General features: G+C 40.0%; 1 protein-coding gene across 1 annotated transcript; it reads left to right on the forward strand.

Moving 5' to 3' along the window:
* The first annotated feature begins 42 nt into the window (after nt 1-42).
* Nucleotides 43-8,311, forward strand: drap1 (DR1-associated protein 1 (negative cofactor 2 alpha)). The gene is made up of 7 exons (XM_030076117.1): nt 43-280; nt 998-1,070; nt 1,804-1,897; nt 2,164-2,289; nt 3,552-3,642; nt 4,469-4,557; nt 6,673-8,311. Exons 1-7 carry the CDS (start codon nt 239-241, stop codon nt 6,857-6,859), a joined length of 702 nt encoding a protein of 233 aa, XP_029931977.1. The 5' UTR covers nt 43-238; the 3' UTR covers nt 6,860-8,311.
* The last annotated feature ends 3,335 nt before the right edge of the window (nt 8,312-11,646 follow it).

The following is an 11,646-nucleotide window of genomic DNA, read 5'->3' on the forward strand; positions in this document are numbered from 1 at the left end:
TTTCCCCATGCAGTGATAACAGTTGTGCTTTAACGGGCTTGTAAGAACCCCACGGGCACTGAGACCCAGCGGAACCCCCAGCTACCCTGCCAGTCAACACTGAACGGGAGACGACGACGTGCTAACGAGCTAGCCGGGTAGCTATAGCTATCCGGTGTGTGCGTGGTGGGGGCGATTTATACAATATTTACACAGAATATATTTCACTTTTTAAGTTACCTATCCAGGTCATTTAATAATGCCCAGCAAAAAGAAGAAATACAACGCCAGGTTCCCTCCGGTAAGTCTACAGCTAATTGAAGCAGCGCTACAACTAGCCAACTGTATGATGGAAAGCTAACTTAACTAGCTAGCTTGAGTGGGGATTCGGCCTGTCCGGTCGGCTAGCCGGCTAACGAACCAAAAAATAAAGCTAACGTTGAGCCTCTAAAACCAAAATGTGAAATGTAGTGCTAAGAAGTAACGTTGAATGAATCACACATGGGCTTAAGAGAAAGAGCTACTTTGCCAGCCAGTGCTTGCCAGGGTCGGTTCACAATGGGGGAAGTTGTTAGCTAACTAATTTATGTTGTTTTTAGCAGGACTCGACAAGCAGTTAGCAAGTTATATGCACGGAGTTGGAGCTGCATAATTAGGAAACTATCGAGGTCACAGTCTGACCTTCGTGATGGGAATGAATGGTCATAATGTAATGATCATGAAGAAGCCCCTTTCTTGAGTCACACATGTTAAAATATATATATATATATATATATATATATATATATATATATATATATATATATATATATATATACATATATATGTTTGGCATTGCACTTTGTTCCCGTGTCATCTGTTCCTAGTGTGGCCTTGGGTCGTTGATCCAGTGTTGTGGATCATGCCAATACAACATCTAACTAGTTATGGCCAGTTGACACACACACACACACACACACACACACACACACACACACACACACACACACACTCAGCGTTGATTCTCTTCTCATTACAGGCGAGGATTAAGAAGATTATGCAGACTGATGAAGAAATAGGCAAAGTGGCTGCAGCAGTACCTGTTATTATTTGTATCCTTTTCCTCCTCCTACACTTCACTTTGCAGGCTCTTGTGTCTTGCTCGGTGTTTTCCCATGGGTGTGGAGCTATATTGGGAGGAACTCACTGCCACTGTTATCTGGAAGAGAAATGTGATGAATCACAACCCACCACTGTACTTTCTTTTCTCAGAATATGAAACACTGTATTAATCCCCAAGGGGACTATGGGTCAGTCGCAGTTGCTCAAGTTATACAAGAAATAAATGAAAGGAAATAGAAAAAGAAATAAGAAATACAAAAATATGTGCCTTACAAATTTGTGAAAGCAAAAAAGTGCATTATGGCTGAAAAATATGTGCATGAATCCTGGAAAAATACAAAAAATATATACAGAAATAAGAAATTGAGGGTTTGTTTAAAAAAAAAAGTGTACCTATGTACAAAGGGATATTGGAGTTGGTTGTCAAGTCCTACAGTTATAAATAATTACACAGTTAAATGGTTAAATATACAGTTACATAGTGTATAGTTAAGCAGTGTCTCCACACACTGAATAATATCAGCTTTTATTTTGGAAAAAGACCTCAAATTACCATGTCATATTATTCATAATAGATTGATAGTATGCATCGGGTGATGTTTTAACCTGATTTTTGTGCTGTTATTAATTCAGCTGTCTAAGTTAACCTATTATTATTATTGTTGGTATTATTTGAAATAACATAAGCCTGCTGTGCCATAATTTCCTTAATTCAGTCATCAGCGAGAGCCCTGGAGCTTTTTTTGGAATCGCTGCTCACAAAAGCATGTCAAGTTACGCAGTCTAGGAACGCAAAGACAATGACAACGTCACATCTGTAAGTTTTTCTCTGTGTGTCTGTGTCTGTGTTTTAGTCTGTATGTGTGAGTTTCAGAGAATGTGTATTTAAAAAAAGAAGCTTGTGACAGGTTGTGGTTTGTTGAAGACGCCCTCTGCTAGATTAATCTTGCCATAGGTGTGAATTACGGCTGCACAGTGAGAGAACAATATCAGTCAAAAAGGTGATAAAACCAGAATGTGTGTGCATCAGTGCAGAAAGCATTGTACCTAGCCCTTAGCGCGCACGTGTGTATGTGTTTGCAGAAAGCAGTGTATTGAGCTGGAGCAACAGTTTGACTTCCTGAAAGACCTGGTGGCATCAGTGCCAGACATGCAGGGCGAGGGCGAAGAGAACCACACAGAGGGGGCAGGAGACAAAGTCCCACGCAGGTAGGAGCCGCCTTAACACTGGAGTTTACCTCAGGGAACGAAAAAAGACAAACAACAGCGTCCTATTCAACAGATAGTTTACATATGCAGAGATTAAAGATCACTCTGCAGGAGCAACTTATTGAGGAGGAATTAAGATCATATACAGCGGCAACATATTTGGATCATTCAACAAGTGTTTATTTACAAATTAAGCGAGGGTGGTTCAGATAAAATTGCTCATTACTACCATACTGTCTTTTTGTCATTTTTAAACAAATGCAGTACATGTAAACCTATAGCCTTTGTACCATAAAGCAAGCAACAATAAAATTAGGTATTTTTTGTAATCCACTAAAACAAGAACAGCCAGTAGATTAAAGATCATCAGCCTTCCTTTTGGAAATATTAAGAGGCATAGCAAGGTGAAGATTCAGTTTCATTACCCGGACATCAGTCCAAGACCAAAGTAAGATAGACTAGTTTTACCAGCTTCAGTTCTCACAAATGGTACCTGGAGACCTAAGCCATTACTAGAGCTCTGAATGAGAGACAACTTAGATATAGTTTAACTTTCCAACAAGGGCTTTGTAGAGTGTACACCAGTCCTTCATGCTAGCTTTTCTGAAGAAAATAATCAGTATTCAGTAAATAATCCTTTGTTGTAGCCTTATTGCAGTGTCAAGTTTGTATGCGTCCTGAATGCTGGAATTGTAATATATCTTAGGGCAGCGTGATATAATGAATCAAACTTTGCTAAAGTAAATGAGGAGGCAAACTGATGCGCAATATCACTCTAATCAAGTTGAGGCAAAAAGGCTTAGTACCAGCTTTTTGTGTGCAATTTGTGAGAGACATAATTTTAGCCTGTACAGAAAGCTCAGTGTAAGTTTCAGTTTCTGGGCCTGAGCATTAATATACTGCTTGAAGTTAAGACTGCCATTCAGCCAGACGCCCAGATATTTATAGGTTGTGACAAACTTGGAACCATATCCCTGCTCATTGAGAGGAGGTGTGACTGTTTTACTAATCACACACGGTGGAGTTTTTACGTGTTTCCTGGCGCTCAAATCTGCACTCCTTTCTGTGCAACTTTGATAAATGAGGCCCAGTGTGTATGGAAACAGTTCTATAACAAGAAGCACATAACATACAAAATGCACAGTATTTACATGGTGAATGAATAGAAATTGATGTTTTGTATGTACATCATAAGGTAGAACATGCAAACTCTATTGTAAAACTGTAAAGCTGATAATTATAATGTCCTGGCTTTCTCTCAGAGGCCGAAAACCAGGGTCTGGTCGCAAGAATGGAGGAGCCAGCTCCAAAGGCAAGGACAAGAAGCTGTCAGGCACCGAGTCCGAGCAAGAGGTGAGAATTGGTTTGTGTGCACAAGCTGTTAAGGCTGATGTATGCCTTAGCATCAAAGTGAAACCACAGTTATGTAGCAGTTTGAGGGCCAGTGTTTGTGGTCCTGCATCAGTGCATCTTCTGCATAGACTGCCTCAACATTAGTGTAGTGCTGAAGTGTGATTAATTGATTCTAATTTTGATAATCAATATATCATCTTAGTAATTTATCAAATGAAAATATCAAATATTTTGCTGGTTCTGGTTTCACAAAAGCTAAGATTTGCCAGCTTTGCTCAGTTTACATGATCAAGAGAATAATCAATAATGAAAATAATCTTTAGTTGTAACCTTATTGCAGTGTCAAGTTTCTATTCCCTTTGTGCTAACAAAACTTGAATTCTCTAAAACTGTAATTTCATTGTTGGACACATGCTGCAGTGTTCATACCAATGTTTGATTTATTTCTTACCCTGAATTCAGTGACATCTGACTGTCTTACTTATTTGGTGAGGAGGTGTCTTAGAAATGAAGATATTTGTGGACATGGTTAGCTCATCTCACTGCAGTTGGCTTCATATTGTTTACCTTGAGTGAAAATCAAGTGGAAACGTGGGATGAAGTACAAAGCGGCCACACGGACTAATCACAGTTCCTGCATCACTCCACATGCAGTTTTGCAGAGGTGTGTGTAAGTTAGGGCATTTAGATGCAGAACCATAAACTGGCCATCAGGTGTCTGCAGACAGTGATTTGTGTGGGTGTGAGGTGAAATGGCAAGAGAGGATGAGGCATATGGATTTTGGTCAGTGTGAGCTCACCCTTGTGTTCATTGCGATGCAACCAGGATGACTCTGAAGACAGCGAGACAGACGGGGAAGAGGAGGACGGCTCTCAGTCAAGCACAACTCTGCAGCCTGTGTCCAAGTTTCAAAGGTACAAACATAACAAAGTGCAGTGCCCAAAAGCATGTGTGGTGCAAAGCACTAAAAACAAGGTCAAGAATCGAGAATCAAGTTTTTATACAATTCCAAAGTGGAAAAAAACAACAGGAGAAAAGTGCATTGAGGCAGTAAGATGTGAAACACCAGGGGAGAAACAGTGGGACCCTGGCAGTCAATATGCTCATGTTTTGTAACATTTATTTTTTATTTTTTAAATTTATTTTCATTTATTTATTTTCAGTTTTAGCTGAGATAATGTTAACAATATTGTTGTAGGCTAAATAGTCTTGAGAGTACAAAACTGATATTGATATTGAATATGAATAAATCGAGATTCACACATTTACTTACTTAAACAATGCTTAACGTTAGCTTGTAATGGTAACAGTTAACTTCCCTCAAGTCATTAGCTAATTAACATTATCAGCAGCACACAGACTGTATGTAGCTCTGTGAACATAAACAGTGTTTTCCTCCCCTCTGCAGTCTGTCAGCTATATCCCCGGAGAATATTGAAAATAATCGTGGAGTTTATACAGGTTCTATCATTTTGGTTCAGGTTTCCTTTCTGTTGCTCGGTGTTAAGATCAACAGTATTGAGTTTTTCTAATCCCTCTCCCTTTCTAGTGGATACAGGGTGCTAAAATGATGCAAACACTTGATCAAATTAGCAGCTCCAGGTATTTAGGCTGCTGTTCCACATTTGGATGTATTGATCAGCACTGATTGTTTGTGGGTGTGGCTTTTCAAGTGTAAGTCCTTATTTCTGTTGTCAGATTGGTCTTAGGTCTTGTTCCCACTTGGTATTATCTGTCCCGAGAAACCCAAACACAAGGTGACGCCTTTAACTACAGGTGTAAACAGCAGTAATGCGCCCTCAGGACGCATTTTGAGGTGGTCTGGGATGCTTGTGTCCGTATTGCATTAGTGGCATAAGCAGACATGTGTCCCAGGGCACATTTAAGGACCGCCTACTGACCGGTTGTGCTCTGTCTTGTCCAGCCCAACACCGCGACACCGGCCAGATTGTCACTTTCCTACTAGAAAAAATCTCTTACATGACTCTAAAATATGTATTGACAATATGCAGGATTTTTTCTTTATGTAAAATTCAGAGGCAGCAGCCTTTCTTAAATTTTGTGCCCCGGCATGATTAAATACATTGTTTCTAACCCTAGACGCAGTGGAGTTACCACAGGAACATTACAGGCAGCCATGTAAAATGCTTCCTCAGTGATTGATTACTTTTGTTAAATACCTGCTGCCTGGTATGCCATTTTATTTATTTATTTATTTTTTTGTGGAAGGATTATTAGCAAAGTAAGAATTTATTTTACGCTCTCTCTCTCTCTTTCTCTCTCTCTCTCTCATTCTCATTCTCTCTCTGAGATCTGAACACAAGTGGGCAGGCAAGATGCACGTGGATAGGCATGTTAATGCCAGGTGTGTGCGGACAGACTTACAGGTGTTCACTTGTGTTTGGATTACCTAAGACTGATTTTAATACCAGATGGGAACAGAGCCTCAGATTAAATAACTTGCATTAAAGAGGTCTTAATTCTGTCATTAAACAACTGAACTGGAAAACTGATAAACAACGCAACCGTTGTTCAACATAGGCTTTATTAATTGGTTTTTACTTTTCCTGAAAGGTGCTACTTGTACCCTTTTCCCATCAGTCATCATTATGGCAATCTTTTGAGTATGGTTAGTGTAAAGAAACAAGCCCTCTGTCTTCCCTCCCCCTCTACAGAGACAGGAAGCAAGCTGGTTTATGAGAAAGGTGGTATCAATTTTGAGAAACACTGGCAATAACAACACCATTGGAGTGAGATAGCAGTTATGAGCCATCTGAGCTTATTTATGTATGGTAATTACATCAAGATCTCACAATTAATGTGATAAAATATTAATGTTTAGATAGGTGCTACACATAGCACCTTCAAAGCATGCAGCTATTGAGATTTAATTTTATTCAATGGCAAATTAAAACCCCTGTCTTTCTTTTCTCTTTATTTTTCTTCCTTTCTTTCTTCCTTTCTTTCTTTCTTCCTTTCTTTGTTTATCCTGCTTCCTGGTTTCCACCTCTCTGCCTGTCCTCCTCCAGCTCAGACATGCCCCCCCAGTACTTGCACATGGGCAACATGGTCTCTATGGGCAGCATGGTGCCTGCACAGCCCCCAGGTGGCATGGCCTTTGCCCCTCACCCCTCCATGATGAGTGCCACGCCACCGCCCCCCGCCCCTGCACCACACAAAAATGAGGAGGACGACGATGAAGACTATGACTCTTAGCTCCCTCTCCCCCTCCCACATCTCCAACACACACAAACACACACATACACATTTTTACCTTTAATTTGGTTCTCTTATGTTCTTACGGCGGGTGCTCTGAGCAGGGGAGGGAAAGACTCTTTTCATCGCAGCCCGCTGACAGAAAAGCCCACGGCAGCCGGCCGTATGAGACGCCTAGACAAGCCTGCCACGGCAGAAGACAGATAACTGGTTGTATATTATGTGTTTTAATTTTCTTTTTTTTTTTTAAAGACGTTTTTATTTTATTGTAAAGGAGAATCCAACCAGGATGTTTTTTAAGAAGTCGAGTTGCTCTATTTTGACGATTAAAGTGGCAGTCGTCAGCGGTTTGCCACGAGTCCCTCAGACAGGCAAGGATTGGTTTGTGTTACTTTGTAGTTTTATTTTTCCTTTTGCACTTTGGTTTCTCTCTCAGTCCTCTGTATTAGCCGTCATTGTTGTGAAAAGAACATATCACTCCTCGTCGCTCAAACCCTCAGGCTGGTAAAGAAAATTAAGAATTCTATACATGGTAGTTAAAGCCTTATAGCCTTTGATGTACATGCAAAGGCAACTACTTGAGATGATTTTTTCAGGGCAACAGTTTATAAAGTATTTTGAAAGCGACCAGCACTTGTCTAAAGGAAGGGAATCATCGATCATTGTCTCATCAGATGTTATTATTAATTGCTATGTTATTAATTGGCTATGAAAAACTGCTGTTACGATGTGGGCCCTACTTCCTGACTTTGTCACAACTTGCTCGTCCAGTCCATTTGTGTAGCTGTTATGTAAACAAGGAAGCAGGTGTGTTGTATTTTTACTGTTGGTTAAACTGCAGCATTTTGAATTCATTTCCATTTTTAATTCACATTTTTATAAGGAAACTGTCCTCCAGTCCGCAGCGTCAACCCCGAAGCCAATCACGTCAGCATGGAAACAATTTCAGAGAGTTTGTTGTTTTCTCGACACTGTCAATTACAAGCCACTGCTCTCGCGGTATGACAAATGGTATTATTTTGTACTGCTGCCACCCAACCCACACAAACCCCCCATCTGCATTGATGACCCAGACGTCTGTGCAGCCATGTCTATCAGAATTACTGTGACTCTCACACTAGAACTTTGTTTTTAAATTTGCTTAGCTCCTTCCTTTTCTCCCTGGTCCACACTAATTTCTATTCCTTTCCGCTCATTACACTCCCCCCACCCCACATGCATCTGCCATTTCCATTTCATTTGTGGTCACCCCCCAACTCCCCCTTTTAGATTGTTTTAATGTATCCACTGAAAGCAGAGAGATAGGGTTCCCATATATGTGTCAGTCTCAATATGAAATGTTTCCAAATAGACAGTTGAAATTGACACTGTATTGTAAACTTTTAACATTCTTTTTATTTTGTATGGGTGAAATAAAGTTCAGATTTCAATAAAAAAACAATCAAAACTCACTTTTTTTCCCTCTTCCTTTGTGTCAGAGATGAGCAGGGTGAGATGTTTCCCCACAAGCGAATCCGCAACGATGCTCACCTTTATACAGTTTGCATGTCTGCCAGCTGGGAAGGCAAAACCTGATTGTGTGCCATGCCCCCCTCAACCCCCCTTCCCACACACACACACACACACACACTTTTTGCACTCTCCTCCTCAGGCACTGCTTTTTGATTGCACAGTGGTGGAAAGCATCCTTTGTAGTCATAGCCCAGCGCCCTGCCTCCCCTCCACCTTTTGATATTTTTCCACCGAATATATTTGTTTTTGTATGTTGCAGCGTGGAAAAAAAAAAGTTTCCCAAAGAGCTCGCATAGATTGCACCACCCCATGACTCACAACCTCAAACACACCATGAGGGCTGGTATGCAGCCTTGCCACTCCGGTCCACCTCCCGCCTGCTAGTCAGATAAGTGCAAGACGGTACAGGTTTTGGGGTGAGCTTCTGACAGAGAGGTGATTGTTAGCATCACAGGCGCACACTGTACGCTCAAAGTAGCCCGCACACTTTGCTCTTGCTGTGTGTCTGGCCCTTTTCCTCACCCCCACCCTCCCAGCCAACCAACCAGCCCTGAGCCGGGGCCACAAAAACAACTGCATCCTTCCTGCACAAGCGATGACTCAGCAGACTGTCAGGGGAAGGGGGGGGCGGGGTGGTGGAGGGGGGGCGTTAGGTGCTTGACTTCAGAAGGTGGGTGTCCAAACAAACGCTGGCTGTGGGAAGGGCGGGAGGCAGGGAGGGAGGGTCAGGGAAACCATCAAAGCGGCCAACAGAAGGAAGGACACTGTTTCCACACAGAAGCGGCTGGGAGGAGGGCACAGAAGTGGCCCTCTGAGTCTCATCTCCTCCCATGAAGGGCAGGACTTCTCAGGGCTCTGGACTATTTGAAACGTGGGAAAAATGTGTGGAGACTCTGAACACTTTTTTTTTTTTTTTTTTACAGGAATACTCAAAAGCGAAATCCCCCTTTTCCTACCTATCCAGACTGAGACAAGATCTTGGTACCATTTTCACCTCTGTATGTCCAGTGGTTCAGTTCCTATGAGTAGCATTACCTGTCTATGAGAGTCAAAATGAAAAAATAACCCTTACAGCAGGGTATAGTTATAGTATAGCAGTTATAGTTCCACCATCTAGCTTCTCCTGAAATTACTCTTTTTTTATATATATATTTCAAGACTTTCATTTCAAACCCACATAATCCACTGTATAAATCAGACAGCTTTGTAGTTGCTGTAAGGGTTATTTTTTCACTTTGAAGGAGCTAGGCTAACGACTCCTATGGACTTCAAGTCTTTATGCTAAGCTAACACACAATGCTACCCACAGGAACCGAACCACTGGACGTACAGAGGTGAAGATTGTGTCCAACATCTTGTCTCATTCTCAGTAAGTTGGAAAAAGGGGATTTTGCCCAAAACGTTGGAATATCCCTTTAAAGCTCTTTCCTGGAGAAGCCATAGAATTTGATTAAATGTTTTCCAGGCTTGGGCATATTTTTGAAAATGTTGAAATAGCCCCTAAAGTTTTGGAAAAGTCATGGATATTTTTAAAAAGTTATGCTACTCCTGGCAAGTCAAAGTAGAATCAGAGAAATGAAAACAGTTAAGGTACTTTTTATTTCCTCAAAAGCAGCTTTTATATTATACTGGGAAACAAGCCAGTCAGAGCCAAGAGACGTGGCAGTTGCTATGAGATGTTTTTTATTTGCCCGGTGATTTCACCCCCTAGTTGGAAAGGTTGCTTTACTCATTACACCACAGATATACATTTAAATGTTATATATAGTTATGGAGAAGATCAAAAAATGTCAGATATGGGTAGAAAGCCTGTTTGTAAGCCGAGCTGAAAACACATGATCAGTACACGTGCTGTGGCCTTTATCACAGAGCAAAGGTAGAAATCAATTCTTTACTACTGCTGACAAAACAATACTACACCAGCTTTTTTATAGTGTGCTGTTTGAATATTAGTATCTGTTCCTCAGCCATGCCAACTGGAATGTGGGACATGATGTTGTCATGGTGGAATCTGCCTATGTGTGACTCATTCATGAGAACATAGTTACTCAAGAACAATACATGACTGAGAAACTTCATCCACTATAGGTTCCCGTCCAGTAGAGGAAATGTTCTGGATTTTGGAGCATAAATATGCATATTATGAGGAAAGACAAAGTTTCTCAGTTTACCTCCTTCATGCTTCAGGATGTGGAGTTCATATTAATACTATTCATGTGTTACAGCAGCCCATGGCCTTGGTAGCATATTTGGTTATATTTAATACATTATGGTGATAACTGTGGGGCATTAGGTGGTTCAAGTGCCTCCTATTTGAAGGAATACTTTTACATAAGTATGTTTTAGTAAAGAATACAACAATATCGTTTTTTGTTAAAAAAAAAAAAAAAAAGTTAATTTGGGTAACTTACGTTTTGAAAGAGATGTTTACTTTTAGTTAATTTAATATATGAACATGAATGTATAATAAATAACATTAGCATATGTACCCCTATACAAGATAATGTTAAATCCTATTAATGAGATTGTCTAACCTAAAGTGAATGGCCTATCTTTTTAGTAAATATAAAGTAATGTAAAAGCAACATATTTCTACAGAGGAATGTGTTTCAAATGAAAGTCCAAGTATCTGTGCAATTTGATATTGAATGTTTTGTATATATCAAAACTGCACAAAAATTCTGCATTATGAGTATACATCTATGTTATATATACATATTCTATAGTTATTTTGATATTTTGATATATTTCATTATACACAGTCTATGCAAAGGTCCAAAGATGAAGGGTATATAGATATTCTATAGACATATTTTAGTATATATTTTTTTTATTGTATACAAAGGTTTTTCTTTTTTTTTATATATCCGTTGTATTGATCCACTTTATTTATTTTGTTCCTTGTGTTTAATTTTTCTAAAGATATATATTTCTGCTAGTGTTGAGAGGTATATTTTGTGTTGTCAACTATTGTCCCTGTGCAAAGTCTGGACAACCTGCTGCTGGAGCACAAGAATTTTCCAGTTTGGGATCAATAAAGTGCAACTATTTATATCTATCTATATCTATATTGTCCTTGTGTTATCACACAGGTGCAGCTTTTCCTGCCCAACATACATATAGGACAGTACTGGCCGCTGACTCAAAAAAATTGTAAGGACACATGCATTTGTATATGTTAGACACATCCGTATATGAAAATTGTGCCTAAGTCCAATACATGTAATATGTGAGTATTTAATATGGACACTATGTCATATTTGGAAAACCCTTTT

This window comes from Myripristis murdjan, chromosome 18 (genome assembly GCF_902150065.1).
Source record: "Myripristis murdjan chromosome 18, fMyrMur1.1, whole genome shotgun sequence".
Lineage (NCBI taxonomy): Eukaryota > Metazoa > Chordata > Actinopteri > Holocentriformes > Holocentridae > Myripristis > Myripristis murdjan.